The 25,369-nt window shown below is 41.9% G+C and overlaps 5 protein-coding genes across 5 annotated transcripts; 3 read left to right on the top strand and 2 right to left on the bottom strand.

Moving 5' to 3' along the window:
* Positions 1 to 445: 445 nt before the first annotated feature.
* LOC137914866 (tRNA 2'-phosphotransferase 1-like) lies at positions 446 to 2,752 on the bottom strand. Its single transcript, XM_068758362.1, has 7 exons — positions 2,624 to 2,752; positions 2,233 to 2,314; positions 1,749 to 1,918; positions 924 to 1,101; positions 783 to 839; positions 571 to 681; positions 446 to 468 (listed from the first exon to the last, which is right to left on the bottom strand). The coding sequence occupies exons 1-7, from the start codon at positions 2,696 to 2,698 to the stop codon at positions 446 to 448; spliced, it is 696 nt and encodes a 231-aa protein (XP_068614463.1). The 5' UTR covers positions 2,699 to 2,752.
* Positions 2,753 to 3,842: 1,090 nt separating this feature from the next.
* Positions 3,843 to 6,066, top strand: LOC137914871 (zinc finger and BTB domain-containing protein 3-like). Its single transcript, XM_068758366.1, has 2 exons — positions 3,843 to 4,657; positions 5,052 to 6,066. Exons 1-2 carry the CDS (start codon positions 3,843 to 3,845, stop codon positions 6,064 to 6,066), a joined length of 1,830 nt encoding a protein of 609 aa, XP_068614467.1.
* Positions 6,067 to 7,169: 1,103 nt separating this feature from the next.
* On the bottom strand, positions 7,170 to 8,877 carry LOC137914864 (ribonuclease H2 subunit C-like). The gene is made up of 5 exons (XM_068758360.1): positions 8,807 to 8,877; positions 8,382 to 8,536; positions 7,718 to 7,830; positions 7,514 to 7,633; positions 7,170 to 7,338 (listed from the first exon to the last, which is right to left on the bottom strand). The coding sequence occupies exons 1-5, from the start codon at positions 8,848 to 8,850 to the stop codon at positions 7,318 to 7,320; spliced, it is 453 nt and encodes a 150-aa protein (XP_068614461.1). The 5' UTR covers positions 8,851 to 8,877; the 3' UTR covers positions 7,170 to 7,317.
* A 1,403-nt stretch (positions 8,878 to 10,280) lies between these two features.
* Positions 10,281 to 12,250, top strand: LOC137914855 (seipin-like). The gene is made up of 8 exons (XM_068758351.1): positions 10,281 to 10,531; positions 10,643 to 10,730; positions 10,803 to 10,946; positions 11,063 to 11,098; positions 11,280 to 11,414; positions 11,481 to 11,578; positions 11,973 to 12,090; positions 12,179 to 12,250. The coding sequence occupies exons 1-8, from the start codon at positions 10,281 to 10,283 to the stop codon at positions 12,248 to 12,250; spliced, it is 942 nt and encodes a 313-aa protein (XP_068614452.1).
* A 2,275-nt stretch (positions 12,251 to 14,525) lies between these two features.
* LOC137914856 (nuclear RNA export factor 1-like) lies at positions 14,526 to 25,245 on the top strand. Its single transcript, XM_068758352.1, has 21 exons — positions 14,526 to 14,553; positions 15,270 to 15,480; positions 15,873 to 16,038; positions 16,151 to 16,234; positions 16,402 to 16,506; positions 17,106 to 17,186; positions 17,491 to 17,560; positions 17,921 to 18,009; positions 18,111 to 18,218; positions 18,327 to 18,436; positions 20,703 to 20,739; positions 20,978 to 21,046; positions 21,229 to 21,284; positions 21,448 to 21,555; positions 21,839 to 21,897; positions 22,015 to 22,130; positions 22,215 to 22,257; positions 23,812 to 23,890; positions 24,144 to 24,326; positions 24,418 to 24,478; positions 24,580 to 25,245. Exons 1-21 carry the CDS (start codon positions 14,526 to 14,528, stop codon positions 24,616 to 24,618), a joined length of 1,902 nt encoding a protein of 633 aa, XP_068614453.1. The 3' UTR covers positions 24,619 to 25,245.
* Positions 25,246 to 25,369: the final 124 nt, after the last annotated feature.

Raw genomic sequence — 25,369 nt, 5'->3', positions numbered from 1 at the left:
GAAAATGTATAAATAAACAAGTGTTTATTCAAATAAATACAAGTATTCACTTTTCATTCTCTGTTGTCTTCATTCCTTAGCGTTATGGCCTATGGTGCAAATTTAAGTTGCTTAAACAGGAAGCTTCAAGCCATTTATCTCCCCCCCACATTCTGTCCATATCTCACAAGGAACTGTGGCAGCAGTCCGTTAACAAAAACCACTGCATCTGCATCCGTTGCTTTCCCTGCATCACATGACCAACCGCAACCCCTCATTCATCTGGATGCTATAACAAAGTTAATAAAAAGTTGACCTATTTAATATTCTATCTGAGTGCATTCTCATAACTCCCAAGGATGCCTCTACTGAACAACAACAGTTATCAAAGGAACCTGTTATAAGCAGCAAACAACTATGGGACCCCGAACAGTCATGTAACGCCCTCCCAGGGTATGTCCTGCTGCTACTGCAGTGACAGGATGCTCCCTGAAACACAAGACAAGGGGTAGCTTCATTGAACAAATGAATCCTGGGACAATATCAACGTTTAAAATAAAGATCAGTTTTAAATGGGATGGTTTTTCTTACTTGTAGGTCTCAGTCTTAAGGCTCTGCTGAAGTATTTCGGGAGGAGTTTACCCTCTGCGTTGCCTGCAGTTAGCAGCACACCGTTTTCTGACCAGAAGAATTCAATGCCATCTGTACAAACAGATACACACCAAACATACAAGAATAACAATCTCTTGGCATGCAGGTTGAATTGAGCATACTGAGTTGAGTTCTTTATCTGCAGAACTCACCAGCAAGAGCTTTGGGGACATCAACGAACACCGCTAGATCACAGTCTTTCCTCATGCCTGGGGGGAAAGTTAAGCACAATTTTTAATCTATTTGTGTTCGGCTGACTCAGCTCTGAATCATTGCGTACAGGCAGAACTTACCACTGATGACGCCGTCCTGCCCTGGCAGACCACGGGCCAGGTGGATGTGCGTCCTCTTCATGCGGCTCAGGCCCTGCTGCTGGATGGAGCTCCAGTTGCGGAGGTAGGAGCCATGAACAGCCTCAGCAGGGCATTCTGCAGAACCAGCGAGGACTGGTTTCAGCTCCAAATCTGTTACCTGAGCAGAGCCATGGAACGAGATTAGAACTTTTGAAAGAGAGTATGTTATTGATTTTGGAATTGGATTATAATATAATACATACTCATGAACTAACTCACCTGCTTGTTCAGGAAAAGCAGTGTGACATTGTATTTTTTTTGGTGGAGGTTAAAAATGAAAAATTCAATTCATAAATAGCTTTTATATGTAGTTAGTGGAACTACATAGAGAGATCTGAGCTATTGTGGGATGTCCCCAAATCAAATTTTCCATATAGAAAAATGACTTTGGGACAATGTAAATGTACAGTCTACCCTTTCTATACTAGTCTTTCACTAACTCAAACATATAGAAGACACAGAGACATCTAACTTCCTCAATTCCATTGTATTATTGGTGTTGCTGTTTGAAGCGGAGCAAAGGTAAGACATGACATTCATTTATCTATATCACACAGATATGATCCATGATAGCTCTTCCAGAAAAGCAGCAAAGGTTTCCAGGAATTTCAGTGCAAAGCCTTTAACCTGCCGACTACAACATTTACCCATAATGATAACACATTACGTCATGCTCGATTGTGTACAAAATGTAATATTTCCTTTTCAGTGCTGTCTGCAGGTTTTAATGCGTCTCTTTTCAAGAGTACTTTCTCTGATATTTACCTGCATTGAATGGCCTTGACTGGCTCGAATCTGCAGGCGGCCATCCTCAGGATGGGGGCGGAGCGTAAATCGCTGTTTGTCATTTGTGGCCACAACTCTTTCAACATCTTCCAGGGAGTATGAATGGAAGTGTGAGTGAGTCAGGAGTTCCTCCAGAAACAGGAACCCATCTAGAAGGATAAAAACTGGGGTCAAATTTCCTCAGTGGATTTTCTTTCATGTATTCATCTCTTCATCTGTTCGCCGTCCTGCAATATATTCATCATCGCCCTGCTATCACTTGTGGACCAGGATTTACAGATGTGTGAATTATGAGTATAATGATTGTGGAAGAAACTATGTCAATTTCTTTTGTGAAACTCCTGCTGATCAAGCAACCATGAGCCATTATAAAGGAATCAGTCTAATATACAATATAACCAATAATCCTTATCATGATTTAAGTGGCTGTAGACTATGGAGTGACTTAGACCATAATGCTCACCTGAATTCATTTGAAGACCCATCTGTTCGGCTCCGTGGCGAAGAGCATAAGACATGGATTTGGACAGTCGTACATCTCTGTCCTGGTAGAGAAAGATACATCAATTAAAATTCAGATCTATTTATACTCTAGATTAAAACTCTGACTCGTAGCTGTTGGGAAATATTTAGGTTCAGTTCAAGAAGAGATTTGACATGACTCGTTCATTAATGTGAGGGGGGCTTTTATTAATGTCAGTTGATGTGGATTGTTCAATCACTCCGATTAGAGTGAAAAGGCAACTCTCTAACTCAAGTCAAGCCCTGTGGAATTAGATTTATAGATGTTAGGAATCTGAAATCATTATCAGCGCTATCACTAAATATCAAAATTTATTAAGATATAATCTCACCTCGAAACCACGATTCCCCCTCCTTCCTCTCCTCTCTCTGCCTCCTCTCCCTCGTCTATCACTGGATTCTGCCATTACATGTGCAGTACTTGTTTCAAACTAACTACAGTCCACAATAAACACTTGTCAACACGAACGCGCATTCAGACTTCCTGTTTGTTCGACACACCCACCGGCGGGTGGCGCTGTGGCAGCAGGCGGTGCTGCGGCACCACAGAAGAAAAGCTGTATTTATTTATTTTTGTCCAGGAAGAGAACAGTCGGACAGCAGTTTCAAGTAAGGATATATTCCTTGCATCCTCGAAACACATTAGATGTTTACTTCAATATTCGCTCTTTCACCAGAGCCCGTGCCGGTGTCTCCAAACCACGGAGCTGTGTGCTGAAGCTCCCGGTGTGGGAATTTTACACCTCGGCTAAGCTAACTTGGCTAACTAATAGCATAGCTGGAACTGGATCATCATAATTCAGACAGCCTCATTATTTGGACCATTTTGGGTTTCCTATAATAATTGACAGGATGTTCGCCAAGTCTGCGCACGTTTATGACTTTGGTCGTCTCATATGTAGATTCAGAATTCAAAATTAGGATCTGAGAGCAAGCATATCACCATGGAAACGCACAATTTAAAAAGATTCATTTAACGTCTTTGCGTCGTGTTTTGTTCAATCATTTATTTTATTAAATACAAGAAAACATTTTGACAAAGTAAAACAGCACTTTTTATTTTTTTTAAATTAATACTAGGGTCAAGAGATTGCAGTGATGCAATCATTTATCTCATGGTCGATACAAAATGGAATTCATGTATTGTGCATCTTTACAAGCATGCCTATTTCTTTTTTCTTTTCTTTTCAAATGACGTAAACCATTTTTTTTTACAGGATGTTTTATTGACATTGCCTGTAGAGTATATTCAGATTCAGGTTTTAGTCAGGGTTGCATTGTAGCCAATTTTCCTATGGTTTTCAAGACAATGTGGTCGTTTATATTTACTTTAAGCAAAACGCTTCATTCATAATCAAAATGGGTTGTGGTTTTGTTTTTTTTCAGTAGCATTAGTGATGCTGATTAAAAGTGTTTTTTAAGAGAAATTCCCCAAAATAAATGTCAATGTATTTCATGCAGCTGAATACAGTGTTACTACAGACTACACTGTGATAACCTAATTGAAAATAACATTGCCTCTTTATGCCACCTTAGTCTGCTGTGGAGACGATGGAGTTTCCCCAGCATTCCCAGCAGCTGCTGTCGGCTCTGCGCTCCCAGCGCCAGCGGGGGTTCCTCTGTGACTGCACCATCCTGGTGGGCTCGGCCCATTTCCTTGCTCACAAGGCTGTGTTGGCCTCCTGCTCGCCATTTTTTCACATGTTCTACTCAGACTCTCCAGTGGTCAGTGGTGGAAATGGCGCCAGCGGCTCCGTCACGCTGGACAGTGACATTGTCACACCTGCTGCCTTCAGCCTGCTTTTGGACTTTGTCTATGAAGGTGTTCTGTATCTAGACCATGCTCCGCCAGTGGAGGACATATTGGCAGCTGCCAGTTTTCTGCACATGAACGAGGTGGTGAGGGTATGTAAGAAACGATTACAGAGGCGAGGCCCTCTGGCAGAGGCAGACAGCACCCGCTCTGAGGAGAGCATTGGTGCAAGGCCAGCAATGGAGAAAGAGAAGGAGCGTGGGGAGAACGGTGGAACTGAAGCTGTGGTGGCCATGGCAGCAGTTCACCTCAGTCCGGTCCCCACATCGGCACGACGCTCAACCGTATCCGTAACAGCAAAGAGGAGTCAGGTAGAGACTGTGAAGTCTGAGTCAAAGACCGGTGAGGGGTCCGACCCACGAGTTCAGACTCCTCTGAGCCCTGATTTGGCTGATACGACGCAGCCTGGCATGGATGCACCGCCCCTGCGAGTGCAGAGCTTCGCTCTGGGCCCGTGTGATCCTGCCGTGGGAAGTCATGCCAGGTTGACAACTGGGGGCCAGAGCGAGGTGTCGGCGCTCTGCAGTCCTTGCAGCACCACAGAGACGTACAGGTTTGTTGTTACCTTCGTAACTGCTCCAAAAATATTAGTTTGGGCTGGCCAAGAGTTTAAATATTGAACTGGTATTTGGCATCATTTTGATCCACGCAAAATGACATTAAAATCAGAATCACCATTTACATTTTTAATTGCTATTAATCCTGTAAAATGCTGTCATAATCTCTTAGAATTGAGTCGTGTGTAGCTGCTGCCTTACTAAATTCATGTCAAATGTTTCCCAGACTGTTTTTCTTAGCTTCAAAACCTAAATGTGACATCATGATATAAACCGATGATCAATATCTAAAATAAAATGATGGGACCGATTTTAGTTTTCTTACTTACCGAACGCATGAAGTTACTAAAAGTCTCTTACAGTATGTCTTCCATCCTGTCTGTCATTCAGCAGCAACCAGCAGCCCTCGTCATCTTCTTCCTCGCTGGCTCCATTGATCCAGGCCGGCGGTCAGACAGTGATTGCTCTTTCCCTGTCAGAGTTCAGCCTCTCCCCAAGACCCCATCAGAACATATCCAGACTCGCCCAAGACAACTCTCTGGGGAAACCTCCAGAGGCTCACCACAGAGAAATATCAGGTGGAGGACAAACGACGCCCACGTTAATCCAGCCGACATCACTAATGCCACAAACGCACCAAACACACTCACCTCCGGGAGATGTGCTTCCCCAGATTAGGATCCAGAACACTGTATCACTCCGGCACCAAAGCATGGACTCCCACTCTTCTCAGGTCCAAACGCTCAAGAGTCAGGAGGAGAATCCGGGACTGAGGCGCAGCGTGAGGACAGACAACAGTGATGGCGAGAATGTGAGAGTCAAAGTGGAGGCCATTGTCATTTCTGATGAAGAGACAGACGAGGAGAGAGAGGAAAGCAGGGAGCGAGAGCCACTAATGGGGGGAAATGATGACTTTGACGGTGACATCCAAGAAGAGGAGCTGAACGACCCTCAGTTTCTGTCCTCCCACCCACAGGGGCTCTTACATGCGAACGCTCATTTAAATGACTACTCCTTCTCTCTCTCTCCTTCCTCCATCAGTAGTGTCCCTTCCTCCCAGGACACGTCCTCCTTCTCCACCTCACTCATTCCTCTTTCCATAGCTCAGCATCATTCGGACCCTCCTTCCTACTTCCAGGACTCCATGGGGAATATTGTAGAGGACGTCCCCACGTGTGGAGTCTGTGGGAAAACGTTCTCATGCACATACACGCTACGGCGCCACGCTATCGTGCACACACGTGAACGTCCGTACGAGTGTCGCTACTGCTTTCGGAGCTACACACAATCAGGCGACTTGTACAGACACATACGTAAAGCCCACGACCAAACGCTGCCGGCCAAGCGCAGCAAGCCAGACATGGAGCCTTCCCTGCCGCCGCCGCCGCCGCCCCCACTCAGCTAACACTAAAGTCATTGTCATTTTGTACTCATAAATTAAAAACTTGATCTTAATACGTCAAATTCTACTTTCAACGTGAGTCACGTAGGGCTGAAATGAACAATTATTTACTGAAGTAATTTAATTTCTTTAGACTAATGAATGTTTATCACATTTCTCCATGTACACATTTTATTTTGTATGTGGTATGTGTAGAAATATAATAAAATTACTTTGTGTAAAGCCCTCTTAACAAATAGGTTCTCTATTGGCCCTGTTAAAAATAACATGGCAATAATTTTGAAAATACAGTTGTAAGATGAATGTACTCTTATGGGAGGAGACTATTTGCTGGACAGGCCATTTATGTTTCACCGCAATGCTCCATTTTACTTTAATGAATGAGTCATCTGGAGGACATCCCATCCTCAAAACATTGTACGGAAATAGATGGTTATTATACTAGAGTTTGGGGACTTGGAGCTTAAAAATCAGTTTTCCAGGATAACAAAAAAGTTCAACACACATTTCAAAACCTCGAATAGCACAGCGACACACTGTTAATGAATGCAGTTTGGCGTGGAACTAAAACAGAAGTCAGAATAGCAATTGTGCAGAGTGAATCCTCTTCATCGGGGTGAAAGCGCTCTCCATTTTATAAAAAAGAAAACCCATTTAATTAAGAGCCACTGGCTAGCAAGGATTATTTACGGTCTGGTTTAGTCAGACTTTCTTCGCACTCTCGTGCTCTTAAATCACAAAATGGGCCCGATTGCTGAACTTCCAGGCAACATTCTCCGGAGAGGTGACGGTGAACATCCTTGATGTTTTTTTTGTTTTCAGCACTGCCCATGTGACCTCTCCTTCTTTTGCCAATCCTGTCATAAAGTACTCAGTATTTTAAACCTGGATTAATTCCGCCTTCTAGTTGCATTTGAATTGATATTTAAATGTGTCTGAATGACTGAGTTTTGGGGGGGGGGATTGTCCACCATGATTTACAATTTGTATATAATTAAAATGGTTTTACACTGAATGCTCCTAAGAGACTGTTTGAGTTACTGCTGGTAAACCTAACCCTAACAGAATCGAAGAGACATGGTTTGGTATGAACAATATGTCGATACTTTAATGTTTCAGTAATATAATACACAGTGAAGTACAGGTTGACCATCCAATATTTGTTACTTTTCTTTGTGAACACTTAAAAGCAAACTGTAACACAGCAGTGACACAGGTCAGCCACCTCACAGCAGGTAGTTCTATTCACCTTCTTCAGTCTACTGGTCCGTGGATCTGTGGAGACAAACAGTCGGTGCTCGTCTTCAAACCTTTTACCAAAAATGAAGGGAGGTTGTGAAAAACTCAAATTAACGCATTACGTTGTTTATAAACTATTTGTTGAAAACGACTTTACAAAATGTGATTAAACCAGAGTCTTAAAGTTAATTAGTTTTTTTTTTAAACTGACCGCCTCAGCCAACTCTGGCCAGCCCATCGCCATTACAACTGTATCGTCAGAGTTCGGCGGCGTCTCCAGGTTCCAGTATGTCAGCTTGTCAAACACAGATGTTAACCTCACAGTCCTGTCCTAGACACAGAAACACACAGATTAGTGAAATGTATCCCCAATCAGTCACTGATCACAACAGTTTTATTGTGCTGTGATGTTTACCTCTTGGTCTGAGCCGGGTTTGTTGATCTCCTTCAGCACCAAGCCAGTGTAGCCCTGTGGGCAGCTGAGTTCTTGCCCCTTCAACCTACGACCTCTGAATGACACCGTCTTCTCTGTAATGAGAAAAACACGTAGAGCATCAGTGTCTCCATTACAAATAACCAGAATAAAATACAGAGATAAATCTATTTGTATTATGTGACTCCGTAATGTCCTAAATTATCAGTTACACATTCAAATATTTCAAGATTTTTCTTTTTTTATCCTGATCCACTTCCTGGAATCGGCACAATACACATTTGGTGGGGAAATGATTTGATAATGTATATATTTGATGATCAGGAGATGGTCTTGGCCCAGTGGAAAGCGCTGTTTCCTCACAGCAAGGTTTGATTCCTTTCTGTGCGGAGTTTGTATGTCCGCTCTTTGTCTGCATGGGTTTTTCTCCAGCTTTTTGTATTGTAAATATTGTAAATAGAAAAGTAAAACTTCTAGAACCTGCAAAACATATCTTTCAGAAACTATTTATGTACCGGTATTAATTATTTTATTTTTTATTTATCAAACGCTCTTGAAAGCTGAAACTGTCCCAGTAGCAAATAACTACACAGTCCGAGATGCCTGAAACTTTGTATAACACAAGAACAAACATGTTCTAACATACCTTGTTTGTCGTTTTTTGTTGTAGAATGGAAGTATTGCGAGACCTGGGCCGGACCGTCATGTTCAATCTCACAAGGCAGAAGATGGACTGGAGGTCGCCCTGCCTGCCTCGCACACGTCACCTGAACACGAGTAACACTCGCATTACAAGACATCCTGGAGAGACAAAATGGAAGGCAATCAAATTCAAACTCTCATTGTACCATTCGAGCATAATACTGTTGCTGTAACCTTACTAACTGTAATTAATTTGCACGCAGTTTTCCATTATTTACAACGAGTCTTATTTAGAATGGCGATTGATTAACAGTACCAGAGAGAACCTATCCATTTAATAACTCCTTGTCGAAATAAGACCGCAAACAGCATTATTTCCTCGTGTTTTCTCGATCCCCTTTAACTCTACTTTAACAATACAAACTTTACCTTTCAGAAGTTGTAAGAAATGTCGTGCAATGAAATGTAAACATGGATCGTTTCCGGTTGGCGCCAGTCGCTGCGTGTGATTGGACAGAGGCGTCTTCTTCGCTGAAATCTAAATTGTCGAAGATTTCTGTTTGGCAGGTTATACTACCCCCTCCTGGTGATAAGATATTTCTCCATGTTTTTTTCTTCTATTACTTGTGTACTGTATTGTATTGCTTTTTTTGTTCTTTTAAAAGATGTGAGAAGATGGACCTAAAGCAAGACAATAAGCATTTGAGGAATTAATCTCATGCAACAGCGTGGGGAAAGGTATGGATTAGGAAGGGTATAGTATGTGTAAAAATCCAATGACAATGAGATCAAATAATTAGCTGCCCTTAAAGTTAAACTATCAACACTGCCATTGCCTGCAATGTATTGATCAGTTTTAACAACTGCCAAAACAAACTAAAGACTTGGACTTATCAATTGGACACTAAGACTCTGTTTCAGAGAACGATCTTTCTTGATGTGGGACGGGCTAAATCCTGCAATATTTTAGGAGTTAAGGATTGGGGGAATTTTTTTTATCACAACATTTCATCAAGACAGTTCCAAGCCGTGGACTAACAGATCTCAGGCACAGTTCAGTTCAGGTCAGTTGACTTTATTAGCACCCGAAGGTAGATTTGTCTTACAGCATTACATAGAGGTTGGCGTTCACATACAACAGGAGATGTCATAGCAGCTCATGGTTGGCTAGAGGTGAGTTCTTTTTAATAGCAAGACTATGTTTGCACCGTGCAGGCGCACCAGTCATTATGTTTTTTGTTTTGTTCTTTTTATTCAAGTGTCTTCTTTTTAGTGTTGATTTGGATGTTGCTTTAAAATTTCTTTATCATCCCCACCTCTGGAATTTTTCAGAGGAATAAATAATTAGTGATCCAGAGTTATTTGGGCCACCCAAAATTATTTATTCTTTTGATATATTATTAAATACCTTGAAACCTGAAGATGATGAAACTGGGAATTAATTAGACAAAATTAACTTAATAGACACTTGATGTCAGTCATTGCACTATTTCATTATATTGTGTTAAAACAAACTACCGGTAATCCTCACTTCTTACTTTCTTTGGTGACTCTCCATACATGCAACATAGTCATTAATATTTAGTACAGTTTGGAGACATCTGATATGAAAGACCTCTGCTTGTGACTTAGATTGGATTCGGGTTTGGAGCTCTTGAAGTGGCGCCTTTGTCTTTGCCTTCACATGATCATGATGTCATCAACCATAATCAATTTTCTGCTACAAACAGATCCACTTTTTTTCTTCTCAAAACTTTTTTTGGATGACATTCAATACATTCTTATATATTTATATATATAGATATATATATAACTTTATTTTACATTTTGAATCTTGTTGTTATGAGACTTTTTTGTTTCTTTGTTTAATTTGTTCTCATTCTGTGGTTTTGCAGCTGTTCCTATGGATCAAGAAATTAATTTGTGTTCAAGAAATGACGAAGGACCATCCATCGTCAGAAGAAGGGTCCTGCTGAGGGACCGGGATGCTGCAAGTGGAACGATGTCACGCATCCATCAGAGAGTTACACAGAGCTTTGTTATCCTCTCTGTTCTCTTTCTGCTCTTCTGGATTGCAACTTTTCTGTACTGGAACTTTTACCTCTCGTACATGCCCAAGACAGCATTTTCCCTTCCTGTGTACTATTACTTTAGGTGTGTATGTGAAGTCCTGTTCAGGTGTACCAGAAAAAGTGTAAATACGTGTTGTTTAATTCCAACTGTCTTGCTTTAAACTCTCTAACACATTTACATCTGTGTCTGCAGGACAGGCTGTGAATCTCCGGCTTTGTTTTTGTGCTCGTATCCAGTGGCCAACGTCTCACTGATAAGGAACAACCAACATGTACATACAGCATGAGCATTTGTGAATATTTACGTCTACTGCTTACACAAGCTCTGTGCTCTTTTTAAAACGCTCATTCAGGTGCTGACATTTGGCCAGCCTTATCAGATCTCGCTGCATTTGGAGATGCCTGACTCTCCAGCCAATCAGGAGCTGGGGATGTTCATGATCAAGTCAACTTGTTTCTCTGTGGATGGAGGCAGCGCTTCCTCATCTGCTCACACTGTAAGAGCCAATAAGATTTGATCAGCTTCTACATGGTCTTGTATACATATATAATCAATGCTTCTGGTTCCTGCAACCACCGATGATTCTCTACTGCATTGCTGTGTCTTTCCCAGAGAAGCCCACTGGCGTCAGCCTCCAGTTCTCGCTTTGTGAGTACCGCACTCGCACTGATGCAGAATCATCTTTTAGTCACACAGCCTCACCAGAGCCAGAAGGGGGCCATTTATGCTTCTCACAGAGCTCCACTGCAACTCGATTACTATATTACTGACTATGCCTTGGATATACAATGAGTATGTCCTGGTGACGCCGTTGTCCCGCTGTGGTCAGACGATGTTGCGCTACCATTCAGACCTGCTGAGAAACCTGAACCTGCTGCTGTGGCTCCCGGCCTTCTTGGGAGGCGTTGCTGAGCAGAAACAAGAGCTGGAGGTGGAGCTCTACTCATCGTACATGAACAGCCCCGTGAGTCCTGCACTGTTCTGTGAATATCATCAAGCGTCCTGTTCCTAAGTTTATCTCTATGTACAGTACGACCCCGCGACCTCCGTTGTCATTGAGATCCTGTCCAACAAGGTGCAGATCTACTCATCTCAACTCCATATCCATCCTATCTTCACTGGCATAAGGTAAGATGCACCAGCATGGTGCACAAGCCTGTGACATGAACCTGGTGTCAAAACACAGCTAACAGTGACCATTGGTAGCTTTGATAAACGGAAGAATTAAGTGTTCCTTTAAACGTTGAGAGAATCTGTCCATTTCTACAGCTAAATAAACTTTTTTTTAATGCTCTGGGATTGGCTGAAAACAGTGCTGTTCATCTGATTATGTGGCTCTCACATAACCACAGTACTACAAATAAACATTCTAAATACTACCATCCAACTGTAGTAGGAGTAGAATGCATCATGCAGTACATGTTAATATGGTAGTAATATAGATCCGAAAACATCATATAATGTAATGACATTTTTCTTTTATGTCTAATACCTTCAGCATATTTTTTTCCTCCTCCGGCAGATACTTGCTGTTCCACTTCCCTATCCTCTCAGCTGTGGTGGGCGTGTCCAGCAACTTCTTCTTCCTGAGTCTGCTCTTAGGCCTCAGCTACATCAGGTTCATTTTGACTCCTGATCAGGTGAGAGGAGACCCACCCCGATCAGACGTTTTCCCTCAGCTGTTGTTCTGACCCACCCAAGCTGTATTTTCCTCCATGCTGTTTACAGCTGAGAACAGATGGACCATTGTCCAACAGAGAGAGCAACATGAACAGCAATGATGTCGCATCAGTTACATAGACACCGCCAGCATTGTACTTCAACCATATGCAGGTATTTTGAGCAGCAGTCGCTTAGTATTGACTATGAGATGGAACGCTTTATGAGAGATCTGTGGCTGACAATGACTCAGGTAGAATCGAAACACGACTGTCAAAAAGTTATATACTACTTACTGCTGATCAATGCTATATGCTATGTATTTTGTTAATTGTGGCAAGGAAAACAATCACATTAAATCAGCTTCGGCCCTGCCCACCCACTGTAGCCCAATGCATACAGAAACCACAATATGTTTATTTGACGGAATGTTTGACTGTCCAACCACAATTTAAATTGGACATTTTCTGTGTATATACATAATTATTTCCTCACTATGCTTATAACTCTTCGTTGTGTAACCAGACATCTTGAATTTGAGCCAATCTCTGTATTTTATTTGTTGTAATGTGAATTGCCTGTTTTTGGTGTTGTAAAAACAATAAAGTTTAAAAAGAATTACCTTGGTAGGTGACATGATGGTATAAAGTTTAATAAAACTGTTTTTTTAATGCTTACACGGATGCAGTCTCCTTCCTTCTAAAGTCAGTTCCCTTGTTGCCCACGAGGGGGAACCATGTAAATATCGCGTTGGAGAAAGAGAAGCGCGCGGTTCTCTCGCCAAAAGAAAACAATGCTTTTATTTTATTTTAAGTAGAAACATTCATTGTAAAATCGTAATTTGCAAATAAAGTACTGCAGCGCGTTAGCGCGATATCCAGTAGCTGTCGAGCTAATGTTAGCGCATGACAGTGCGGTGCTTCAAGTTAGTTAGCATAAGGTAAGCTAAAAAAAAAAAAAATTGTGACACGAATTACCCTTATAAATTATAAATGACTATTCTGTTTTAACGGAAAATTAAGTTCTGACAGATATTCTTACGAGTTTTCACGATGGACCGCGTGGCTTTTAGCCGAAGGAGCTACCCTAACCTAGCCGTGGTTGCACATGTGATGGATGACGGTAAGTTAATGAGGAATCCTCAGTTTGAACAGGCTTTCCTTTGGGTCGGTGGAGTAATTCACGTGGTCAGAGATCTGCGGTGTGTCGGTGATTCACGTTAAATACTAAACTCTCATGGTTTATCACAGCGGCGGCTGCTACACCTTGCATAACTAGACCATTCCTTATCTTTGTTCATCATTTGGTTGAAGTTGATTTCGCTGCGTTTGAATCGCTTTAGTCTGATGAAGTATATTTCGGTCGTCCCAGCTGAGTCGTTTATGCTTGAATCGCTGAGTAGATAATAGTGTTGTAGCTGTAATTTGCATCATGAGTAACACCTGGTCAAGAAAGAAACTGGGATTTCTTCAAATGTGTGGAAATTGGTGCATTAAGTTATCAGTAATTATTATTTAAGTATACCAAATTTGTGTAGTTTTATAGCCTATTGACCAACACCACTCTAATCCCATATTATTTAACGATTAGATTAATTAATTGTGCTAGTGAATAGCTACATTTTGAATCAACATGCAACATTTCTTGAGAATGATTTAAAGAGTAGCCTTATGTTTCAAATAGATTAGGAGTCCTAATCTAGGATACAATTTAAGAGAAAACATAATATTTTAAATATTTTGTTAATGAGTACATGATGATTACTTGTATGTTAAAAAGTATATAATTATTATATTAGATTAATTTAAAGTTTTTTCCAAAATCCAATATTTTTTGAGTGAGATTGGAAAGATTTTAATGTGTTTGACAGAAGAACAAAAAAATGAGTGGCAAAGATATTGCTTGCTACGTTTAACCTTACTTTATTCGTTGGCGAGCAAAATAATTCACTTAGCCTCTATACTAGAAATAAAATGCGAGATTTTTTCAATGGCATCGTTATACAACGAAATAAAAATGTGCGCCTATAGGAGCAGTCTCATACGATAATAATATCGGTCATTGTTACTTTTATTATTTAAGATATTATTGTTATTACGATTATTAATATAACATTAAATTTTAAATTACTCCGGAAAGGAATATCTTCGGAAGTTCTGCTTCCGGTAACAGTGAGCATCTACGCGGGGACTTCCGGTAGCAGCTTGTCAACACGCAGTAGAAGTGTGCTAAGCTGTTAGCCATTCCGACCACGTCCTTTTGATAAGGTCATAGCCGTGTTTGCTTATCTTCTGACCGGCTTCGTGAAGTGAAGGCTCTCTAAACTTGCTGTTTCGTCAAAGAGAGAATAAAGTGATCGCAAATAGGGATTATTTTGCGCAGATTTTCGCTTTTAATCTAACATTGTTCTAGCAATATGGCGGATGGCGGACATTACCACAACGGTGAGTAACTGCTCTCAACGGCATGTCATGTCATGTGCCGTTTTTCTTCAGACCACGGAGACTTAATGGTGAGAAGAGAGGTCAGAAACCCCGCTTACATGGTCCAAGGAGGTAAATTATGTCTAATCCAGCCTGGAGCAGGTATTTAAGACATGGTTATGTAGCTTATGTCATGGTTACAATGCCAGAGAGAGGCCTGTACGTTGAGATCAGTTGCTGAAAAAGCCAGGACACAGGGTGCTGTTTTCTTCCCCTGTTTCAGCAGTAATTTGATAGTTTGGAAGACCCATTCCTGCTAAATTAGAGCATTAGTACTGTGTTGTTGTAGCTTAAGGTGGTAGCGTATAAAATGAACAATGCATCATTGTAACCTTCTATTGCTTTTTTTATTTTTATATTATAGTTTACTATTTCTAATGCGCTATGTGAATACTGTAATTTCGTATTGATGTATCTTGAGTGTATCGCGGTTGCTGATAGAATTTCCCTCTGGGATTAATAAAGTGTTCTGATTCTGATAACACCACAGGCTAGAGCAGACACCCAGTAATCGATCCATGCTGTGACAATATTGTCTTTTTTTTGTTACATATTATTTTATTGTGTATTTTTTTTACGTTTCAAAATGTATTATAGAACTTTGTACAGATATGTTTGTGTCACTGTGATGTATTGATTTAAACTGAAGAACGTTTTAATTATGTTCCTCCATTCAGAGCACGATGATAGAACTGCAACACAATTTCGTGGCCGTAAAAGCAGAGGCTTCTACAAGGGTCGGACATATGACCGATCTCGTCGAGACCGCCAACGAGGAAGCCACTCTGGAAGCTTTGGAGGTCCCGGGCCACGGTCTCGGCTTGAGGACACTGATGGAGACGTCACTATGAGTGATAACTCTCAGGACAACAGCTCCCAGCACAGATTGTAAGTTTGGGTGTCTTCCAACTCCACTAGTTGCAGTTAGTGGAAAGGTAATCTGTGTTCTGCCATCCTCCTCCCTGTAGTTATGACTATAGGACACCACAAGGAAATCTTCTCCAGATTAACTGGAATACTGCCACATTGATCTGTGATTTTAAATGTAGTGCGCCAGTGAGCAAAAGAGACCCAATGTGTAAAATAGCGCTGTTGAGGTTGAGGGTCATCAAGCATGAGCATCGAGCATGAGCGATGAGGAGTGCTTATTAAGGTATAGATTAATATAGCAATAAAATATTTACCTTCCCTGTTGCATGACTGTTGAACCCATTCACTAATTGGATAAGGATTCCCAAACCTTATACTGTTATAATACCTGTATTGTTTTCTTTTATCAGCAAACCGTATGGAAGACCTTTTCGAAAAGGAGGAGAAGGAAGATTTGATAAAGATAGACGACAAGGCAAAGGTGGTAGAGGAGGGGGTGGTAGCTTCAGAGGAGATCGGAGCGGAGGAGGCAACAACGGAGGAGGGAGAAGCCGATCGGGCTGGTACAAAGTAACGGTGTGTATTATGTGTATTAGTATTGTGTGCTGCATGACCTCCCTACTCACAACATGTTAAGCTCACAACCTCACAATCCGTTAAGTGATAATATATTTATTTTTTATGCCAGATACCTCATGGAAGAAAACATGACAAGAAATGGTTATTGACAGCTCTTCAGAACATCTGCCCAATTCCCTTCACACCTGTACAGGTTAGGTTCAGCGCTGTTTTCGGATTGCTAATTGTAAATTAATAAAATAAAGAAAAGTTCTTATGGCATTTCATTTGGAAAACGGGAAACACTGTGCATGTAAAATAAATGTTGAATAGTTTCTTGTTTTATTGTCCTTTTCTAATTTATTCTTCAAATCTATCCAGTACCATGTCGATCATAACAGGGTCCATTTCTATGTGGATGATTCCTCTGCTTCAACTGCCTTGCACAAATGTTCCCACAAGATCACAGACTCCGATGGTTATAAGGTATGTTGAGCTAATCGTGGAATTCTTATTTTATGTCCTGCAGAAAGTCGACTCACTCATTTTGCACTGCAGTAAAACTGCTCACTCCTGTGACTTCAGTTAAGTACATGTAGCACTGAAGTCCAGATGCAAGAGTTGGCATTGTTTAACGGTCGAAAAGCTAAACGTGCGCAACCAATCTCCTTAGTGGGGCTCATTCTAAAATAATTGAGGTTATTAATGTAAGCTGAATGTTATATGATTTTTGAATTGACTTGCATGATCACCGTGCATTTACCCTGACAAAATAACAGTGGGTAAACCAGTCCTCTAGTGACAAAGACCTATTTTGTACAATGGATGATTTACAAGCTGGCATTTTCGTGTCTGAATTTAAAGAACTTACTTTTTGCAAGTTGTATACGAACTAATTTAGTGTCACTACAAACGGGCCATCTCTAAATGTAGGTTGAAGATTTTATAATAATAATAATAAAAAATCAAAGCACATGGTTTAATTGCATGCAGAACTTTGCAGGGTTCAGATGTTTCCGATTCCTAAATTTATCATCAGATCATTTTACACTATTCTCATTCATTGCACCGGTTGTCTCCTCAAGGTGGAAGTGCATGTGAACCCCAGCGCTCCACCATCCTTCCTTCTGGCTGACTTGAAGCCTGAACACTTGGAGCATCTGAAGGTGAGAGAAATGTAGCAGTAAAAACCAGAACAGTGCCGTCATGAGATAAGTCGAATCGCTCAAGCTCTGATCAGAATTTAATTTGCAATACGTACAGCAGAACGGGAGTTTAGCCGTAAATCGTACACGCATGACTGTGGGACGAATCAACCTCACACCTTGAAAATCAGGATGATGACATAGTGCGGAAACCATTGTCTACTACAATTGGTCCGTCTATGTAATTACAGGGGCCGGGGGGACATGCCAGCTTGTGAAGACATAACTGTGCTGATCATTTTTCATTACTGTCATTCATTTTCAGCAATGTATGGCAAAACGTTTTGATGGCTCCCAGCAAGCATTGGACTTGAACAACATCCGAACAGACCCGGGTAAACATACTCTGACACGCACACATCTTTTGTTTGATGTCATACTGCAGTGTAGACCGATTCATGAAGTGTCTCACAGTACACATAGGAATACAATTAACTTGTTGTTCAGACACGACATTAAAACACTGAATTATGGTTTATTTTTATAAGTATCTGTTCTAAACCCAATCTCAGCTCTAAGCAAAAGGTCACCGTATTGTTCTTGAAGGTTGGAACTTGTTCTGGATGATTGAAAATCGAAGCAACACTCGCTACAGTGTTGTCCTACAATGAGTGTTCTTTATAATCTGGCAATTATGCGGGAAACGGCTTCAATTATCTATTGAATATGTTATATTGTAATTATTTATGCGACAGACCTGGTGTCCCAGAACGTTGAAGTCATCTTGAACAGGAAGTCGAGCATGGAAGCTGTCATCAAGGTCATTGAAGAAAACATTCCAGAGGTAATATTTAAAACGGTTTTGATTTGGAATTGTTCTCGGTTGTGAATGGGTTGCTTTTGATGGATTAAATTAAAAGCACTTGTATCTCTCTCTTTTGTCAGCTGACTAGCCTGAACCTGAGTAACAACCGCATTCACAAACTGGACGAGCTATCTGAAATAGTTTCCAGGGTTCCTCGTCTGACTAACCTCAATCTCTCCCACAATGAGGTAAAACTGACTTCTGGTTTTATTTAGGGAATTACCAAGCCTGAATTGGCCAGATTACTTTCAGATGCTATTTCACACCCACTCGTTCTGTTTTGTGTGGTTGTCTAGCTGAAATCAGACCGGGAGCTGGACAAGTTGAAAGGTTTAAAGCTGGTGGAACTGTGGCTTAACAGGAACCCGCTGTGTGACCTCTTCAAGGATCAGGCCTCGTACATCAGGTTGGTCTGTGTTTTTGAGGGATGGGGGCGGGGGTGACACACAACAATGCACACTTTACCATGAGCAAGTAGGTGTCTAGGAATCTTCTGCAGTGTCTTAGAAGTGTACATGGTGCTTGTATGATAACTGAAACCACTTTCAAGCATTCATGGATGAACGTAATCGCGAAGCGGAGACGACTTGCATTCAGCATTAAAGTCTTGTATTAGTGAGAAAGAAGGGAAGAAAATCCCGTAGATTAATTTGAAATTATTTTAAATTAATGTTTTGTTTTGTTGCGGACATTTTTCTCACTTGATTAACGTTTCCTGTACACACTGCAAACTAAACATCCTTTACTTCCGAACAATACTCTGAGGACGTCCGCCCTTGATGGAGCTCCCCATTTCTACCAGCTGGCTTTTAGCTCTTCACAGTTTGAAGAGGCTGTTTCTTGCTGCCCGATATTCAGCTTCCCTTTGGGACCTCCTTTCAAGCTTTGTTCTGTTTTGTGGTTCTCATTGATGCTGTACCCAACACTTCCCCAAAAACATCTTGATTGCTTGTCCCATAAGATGCTGTAAAATAATAATGGTGTTGAATTACAACAGAACCAATGCACGTGCTTGGAAAAACAATTTTTTGGGGTCAAAACTATTTCTTGAGCAAAGACGTTTATTGGAGAGGGAATGAGAACACACTGCAAGTTGACATGACATCTGGATGAGAAAGTCCACAGAAGGATTTCCTTTCCCCTCATAGCACCATTGCCCACTAGGCCTCCTGTATGAGACGGGTATGGAAGGCTGGATAGCCCATGACGGGTAAGATCCCACCTCAAAACCCTGGGACGACCTAAGGCAGGCACAGTCACGATTACTCGACCTCAGTCCCTGAGAGTTTTGATTTGCTGGGAATATGACAAAAACTTGTGATGGGACTTGACAGGAAATGCCATTGGGCTTGGGCAGAGGGGCGTAAGAGCATTTATCAAGGACTCTTAATGATGAGCCAAAGAGAAGTTGGTACTCTTTTGCCTAAAACAGGCCTCTGCCACTCAGTGAAGGATGTGGAGAGTTTGGCTGTACCCTGTACCTAACTTCTCAAGGGACGTATGTTTTGGAACTGGAAAATGAAGTTCAGTTTTCACTGAAACACCCGAGTCGAGGAATAATGAATACATTTCCTCTTGCAGTTTCTGACGGCTGAAACTAATTCATGAAGCTTGACTGTGAAGAGAGAAGTTGAACGCTTCGTGATTTTCCATTCTCTATTTAACTTGAGGGTTTGGCCCAAATTAAACAAAGTTTAATTTCTACAAGAAGTCCACCCAGGCATATTCACGAAGCCCCTTTGAGCATTGATGGTCACAATGCGTGATTGTTTTGTCGGGCAGCAAGGGGAGGACCTAAGATGAGTGGGGGGGCTGCTGGGTGCAGCGTGCTTTGAGGCCACGTCCTTATTCTTTTTCTTTTTTCTTTTTCTCTGATCTGTCATTCTTTGCTGAAAGTCATTAGTGTAAATCAGTGGTTCTCAAATGGTGGGGGGGGGCGCGGTGCGATGTCAGGGGGGGCGCCTGTGACCGCGGAGAAAATGTTTTTTTGCCTGACAAGAGTAAAGTGTAATTGCACATCCACTCTAGTAGTTGGCAGTGGCGCCCTGATTGTCAGAGTGCGCGCAGGGAGGATTAGCAGAAGAAGAGCGGTTGTAAACAATCTACGGTGGGAGAAGAAGAGAAGAAAGACCAGACTTCCTTATTTTCGGTTGCAGACTAAAAAAAATGGTAATAGTTATTCTTTGTTGTAAGTTGATCTATATTTCTTTGTATGTTAATAAGGATACGATAGTGTGTTGTTTTTTTGGGGGGGGGGGGGGGCAAAATGTTTTTTTCTTCCTAGGGGGGGGGCGCGACAGAAAATAATTGAGAAGCACTGGTGTAAATAGTGACTGTCACTGGTTTCCAAGTGATGTTGCTTCCCCATGTCAGATCAGTCTTTTTCTCCATATTGGGGGGAGACGGTGAGTATGCCTGCAGGTAAGTACAATATGGGGATGGAGAACTGTTGATTGGCACAACTCGAGACTGAAAAACCATCAATTTGTGGATATACTCGTATGTCTCAGTGTACCTGTACTTGAGTGTTCCTCCCAGTGATATTGTCAGTATAAAATTACAAGATGCCATTAAGCAAAAGGCACAAAGTGGCATTAATTGGGTCAGCAGGCGCGACTGGCACTCCTGTTGATGTGGTTGATGACGGTAATGGTTTTTTGTTTTTGTACCAGTGCTGTACGCCAGAGGTTCCCACGGCTGCTGAAACTTGTAAGTCAAAAACTGAGTGAGTGGAAATGTGGCGGCCTTCGGAGCCTTTTCAGGCTGGATGGATGGAATTTCTTCATTATTGATACTTCTATAACACTGTAGTGTTTAAAAATGATTCAAGTCATTTTCGTCTAGTCTGTTCTCTTTTTTTTTAAGGTTTAAAGTCATGTTTTAGTATCTGCATGCAGTCAGATCATATCCTTTCATGTATCTTTCTTCATTTATGATCTCTGTTTAGGATGGCAATGACCTGCCCCCACCCATTGGATTTGATGTTGAAACAGCCACCACTATTCCCCCTTGCAAGGTGGTTTGTTTAGACATGTAATTTATTGTATGTCTTTGTCATGTGATGCACGTGACACCTGTGTAGCCTCTACAAGATGGCAGAAGTGCATGTTCTAAGCTGCATTGTTTTACTTTCGAAAGTCTCGACAGCGTGTGTCTCCTTTATCGATTGAGCAACCCTTTTGTCAATTAACAATGCAGGGCAGCTGTTTTGGCTCAGACGACATCAAGGCTCTCATCCTCCGGTTCTTGCAACAGTGAGTTTTTCTGCCTTTAATAAGAAAGTCTTCCTGCATAGGTTATTTGAATTTCACCACCAGGGTTGGTTTTATCAAACTAGTGTCTGATCCGTAGTTTTGTTTTTTAAATTAGCTTTAGTTTCATGTGTCGAACACTAAAAGTCCAGCCTTTGTGTTGCAGGTATTACAGCATCTATGACTCCGGGAACAGACAGCCACTCCTGGATGCTTACCACGATGGAGCGTCGTTATCCCTCACAACTCCTTACTCCACCCAGAACCCCTCACGGTAAGTTTGCAGCAAAAGATACACACTTGTGTACAAATGTTGCAAGCGAGCACTTGGCTCTGCACCATGATGCTTACATTAGATAGCTTTATTTATAATGTGTCTATCCCTATCAATTAAACCGGCAATAGATATGTAGCCATATTGATCAACACATGAAGCAATGGGAAGTCTCATCAAATGTTTCCAATGGTAGACTCAAACTTAATTTTAGATGACTTGTTGCTCCATTCATCCCCATCTGAGTGTGACACTAGTTCTGTGTACCCCTGTTGGTTTTTAGGAGCAGTCTGGGCGAGTATCATAAAGACAGCCGGAACCTGAAAAGAATCAAAGACTCCAGTGAGTTTTCCCACAGAGCTGTTGACGCGTAAATATATCGGAATTATGAAAAGGGCATATTTATGTGATTAGGAGATCTGACTTTGTGTCCCTCTTTAAATCGTTTGCTTTTTTTAGCAATACGATACCGACTTCTGAAACACACACGACTGAACGTGGTGGCTTTTCTCAATGAGTTGCCCAAGACTCAGCACGACATTGCCTCGTTTACCGTGGATGTGAACACCTGCACTGTGAGTTAATATTTGTTCTGTCGGCACGCACTCTGGTGTTTCTCTCATTTTTAATCATTCTGCTGAACTGTTCTCAATTTACAGAACACGCTACTGTCATTCACCATCAGTGGAGTCTTTAAAGAAGGTAAGTTGGTCTTTGGTCATCACAATTATGTTTTTATGGTAATCCGGTTGGCCTTGGTGCTATCGTGTGTCCTGTTTTGTTTGTTTTTTCACGTTAATTGTGCGCCGGTATGCTCTTACACCCGTGAATAGCTAGCTACTAAACTTTAGATCCACTACTCCCACGAACGTTTTACCGGTTTTTTAAGTTTCTGCGGCGGAATTAATCCGTCTTTTGGCCAAAACAAGTGAGGCGCTGGAGAAGAGGGAAGCGTGCCGGCGTTCTCGTCCCCCTCCGCAAACGCGGATCTCGCACGCCCTTACCTGGAATATTTCTGTCTAATGTCCGCGCTCTCAGCAACAAGATGGACGAGCTGGCACTGCCGATGAGGAGAAATAAGGACTTTTCATCTTATTGTGTTTTGTGCTTTATGGAGACGTGGCTTTGCGGACAATGTTTCCTCCACCCTGAAACATTGTGCCAGTGAGCCGACTCCTGTCTTCAATGCCCAAAACACTTTTAACACCTCCTGCTTCAAATCCTCCTGTCCCCAAGAAGCCAAGGATCACAGGGCTTAACGACTACAGACCGGCCGCGCTGACATCTGTCGTTATAACGTTTTTTGAGCGCCTGGTTCTCCACCACCTTACGACCCTCATCGCCCCCCATTCTGGACCCGCTGCAGTTCGCGTACCGAGCCGACAGGTCTGTGGATGTCGCAGTCAATCTGGACCTACGCTTCATCCTGCGGCATCTGGACTCCCCAGGAACTTACGCCAGGATCCCGTTTGCGTTCAACACAGTCCATCCGGGACTGCTTCAGGACAAGCTTCTCCACCTCGACGTACCCGACTCCCTCCGCAGGTGGATCACTGACGTCCTGACGGACCGGAGGCAGCATGTGCTGCTGGGGACTACGGTCTCTGACACTCGGACTATCAGCACCGGATCCCCCCAGGGCTGTGTACTTTCCCCCTGGCTCTTCTCACTGCTGCACCTCCAGCCATCAGTCCATTTAACTGATTACATTTGCAGACCTCACCGGGGTCTGCTTATAGGAGGGAGGTGGGCCGGCTGGTGTCCTGGTGTAGCAGCAACGACCTGGAGCTGAACAGCCAGAAAACAGTGGAGATGATCGTGGACTTCAGGAAAGTCAAAGCCCCACCGTCCCCCCTCGCTCTCACAGACTTTCAACGGAAACAAGACCGCAAGGGCTTTTTTGAAATGCTCCTCTTAGACAGGATGTTTGACTTTATTTGTACTGTAATACATGCTACTGTGTGACCGTACTTGTACTCTAACATTCTATCTAATAAATATATTCATCATCACTCCCCGTCTCCATCGTGGACCTTTTCTGCTTCCTGGGCACCACCACCACCCAGGAACTTAAGTGGGAGCCGACTATCAGCTCCCTCATCAAGAAGGCTCAGCAGAGGATGTTCTTCCTGCGGCAGCTGAGGAAACTCAAGCTGCCGACCTAGATGTTGGTGCAGATCTACACCGCCATCGCTGAGTCCGTCCTCACCTCTCTGATTCTGATTCTGAACAGTTTATGTGATGTCTGTTTTTCAGTTGTTGTAGATGGTAAATCTCGGGAGTCTACCATGGCCTTCTCTCGAGTGTTCATCACAGTCCCGGCAGGAAATACTGGGTAATGTTTTCCTAATTGTATGTTTACATCTTGTTATTGTCCTTTGCACCTTGCCTTAAAAATGAGGGTAGATTGTTTGGGACTGAATGTAGTTCTATGAAAATGTGAATACAAAATGAAGACTGAATTCTGTTCATTTAAACACAGCCCCTAACTATACTCATTACTCGGTAAGCCGAGATGAAGTTGGTGTTCTCAATATAAGTCTTCACTTCTTTAATTGCATGTCTACTTTCCTTTTCTTGGCCCACAGTCTGTGCATCGTGAACGACCAGCTTTTCATCCGGATGGCGACGACAGAGGAGATCCGGCGAGCTTTTGTCGCTCCTGCCCCAACGCCATCTTCGAGCCCCGTCCCCACCCTCACTGCCCCACAGCAAGAGATGCTCACGGCTTTTTCACAGAAGTCATGCATGAACCTGGAATGGTCCCAAAAGTGAGTCTTGTTTTGTACATGCTGTTTGTAATAATAATACTTATTATGCTTATTAAAAGCATCGGCATACGGTACTTGTTCTTTGTTTCAGGTGTCTGCAAGACAATGAATGGGATTTCAACCGTGCAGCACAGATTTTCACTCAGTTGAAGGTAACTTAAGTAAATAAAATTATTTTGGCTTTCTGCTTTTCCATAAATGTCTAATCCTTTAATAACAAGGTCATGTAATGTCATTTCTGCTTTATTTTCAGGCGGATGGCAAGATTCCAGATGTTGCATTCATAAAGTGAAGAGTTGAATCGTGCTTCTGTGAAATGAAAAGTTGTAATTTTATTTTTTTGTATTTGCTTTTTCCTTTATCTTTTCACAAAAAAAATGTAGTTGACGTTTACTTGTACAGTTCATGTTTTATACCAATGTCAATCGTTTTAAAGACCAATGTTATGATACAATTCATTATTGTGATTGTAACCAAAGCTTTCGGTCTTTGTGTAGAAATCATAGGAGTATAGACACATGGCCGATGGTACGTCTTGGTCACTTTAAGTTGTATTGTTTAATAAAAATATTCTATTATACAAAGATGCATTTCCTTCTGCAATAATAACTCCAGCCTCTATGGATGACTGGGTTTGCCTTTGAAAATGACAACGCTGTGACTGCAATGACATTGACCCTGACGTGATAAGGGAATACTGGTTATCTATCTGGATATCTTTCAGCAATCTTTTATTACTTATGGCAAACTAAATACTATTTTCAACAAACAGTGGACAAAGATGAACCATAATTCATAGTTATGTATTTGGAACCTTGTGCATTTGTGTTGGTTTTCCGTGGTGGTCATTTTGGGATGATCTATAAAAGTGGTTTTATATTTGGATATTTCTACAAATAGTTTTGTAGTTTAAAATGGAAAGTTGAATACGTATATGATGCGTATATAGCCTTATTATATATAGCCATAAGAATGCCCTTACAAAGATGGCGCCCGCCTGGTGTCACGTCTCTTCCGGGTTTCGCTTTTCAATTCTGTGACGT

Source organism: Brachionichthys hirsutus, unplaced genomic scaffold (assembly GCF_040956055.1).
Source record: "Brachionichthys hirsutus isolate HB-005 unplaced genomic scaffold, CSIRO-AGI_Bhir_v1 contig_1472, whole genome shotgun sequence".
Taxonomy (NCBI): domain Eukaryota; kingdom Metazoa; phylum Chordata; class Actinopteri; order Lophiiformes; family Brachionichthyidae; genus Brachionichthys; species Brachionichthys hirsutus.
The sequence above is the reverse complement of the archived record's forward strand: the minus strand, read 5'-3'. Positions and strand labels throughout refer to the sequence as shown.

What these genes read in the sequence shown, in the direction of transcription:
- LOC137914866 (XM_068758362.1), bottom strand. Translation starts at nt 2,698, where the DNA reads ATGGCAGAATCCAGTGATAGACGAGGGAGAGGAGGCAGAGAGAGGAGA. An exon ending in GTCAAGGCCATTCAATGCAG is followed by an intron (nt 1,102 to 1,748) that starts GTAAATATCAGA and finishes GGCTCTGCTCAG; the next exon opens with GTAACAGATTTGGAGCTGAA. An exon ending in GCAGGACGGCGTCATCAGTG is followed by an intron (nt 840 to 923) that starts GTAAGTTCTGCC and finishes CTTTCCCCCCAG; the next exon opens with GCATGAGGAAAGACTGTGAT.
- LOC137914871 (XM_068758366.1), top strand. Translation starts at nt 3,843, where the DNA reads ATGGAGTTTCCCCAGCATTCCCAGCAGCTGCTGTCGGCTCTGCGCTCC. An exon ending in AGCACCACAGAGACGTACAG is followed by an intron (nt 4,658 to 5,051) that starts GTTTGTTGTTAC and finishes TCTGTCATTCAG; the next exon opens with CAGCAACCAGCAGCCCTCGT.
- LOC137914855 (XM_068758351.1), top strand. Translation starts at nt 10,281, where the DNA reads ATGGATCAAGAAATTAATTTGTGTTCAAGAAATGACGAAGGACCATCC. An exon ending in CTTCCTCATCTGCTCACACT is followed by an intron (nt 10,947 to 11,062) that starts GTAAGAGCCAAT and finishes TGTCTTTCCCAG; the next exon opens with AGAAGCCCACTGGCGTCAGC. An exon ending in CAGCCTCCAGTTCTCGCTTT is followed by an intron (nt 11,099 to 11,279) that starts GTGAGTACCGCA and finishes CGCTGTGGTCAG; the next exon opens with ACGATGTTGCGCTACCATTC.
- LOC137914856 (XM_068758352.1), top strand. Translation starts at nt 14,526, where the DNA reads ATGGCGGATGGCGGACATTACCACAACG. An exon ending in TTGAAGAAAACATTCCAGAG is followed by an intron (nt 18,010 to 18,110) that starts GTAATATTTAAA and finishes CTCTTTTGTCAG; the next exon opens with CTGACTAGCCTGAACCTGAG. An exon ending in TCCCACGGCTGCTGAAACTT is followed by an intron (nt 20,740 to 20,977) that starts GTAAGTCAAAAA and finishes ATCTCTGTTTAG; the next exon opens with GATGGCAATGACCTGCCCCC.
- LOC137914864 (XM_068758360.1), bottom strand. Translation starts at nt 8,850, where the DNA reads ATGTTTACATTTCATTGCACGACATTTCTTACAACTTCTGAAAG. An exon ending in TTTCTTACAACTTCTGAAAG is followed by an intron (nt 8,537 to 8,806) that starts GTAAAGTTTGTA and finishes TTGTCTCTCCAG; the next exon opens with GATGTCTTGTAATGCGAGTG. An exon ending in GGCCAGAGTTGGCTGAGGCG is followed by an intron (nt 7,339 to 7,513) that starts GTCAGTTTAAAA and finishes TTGTCTCCACAG; the next exon opens with ATCCACGGACCAGTAGACTG.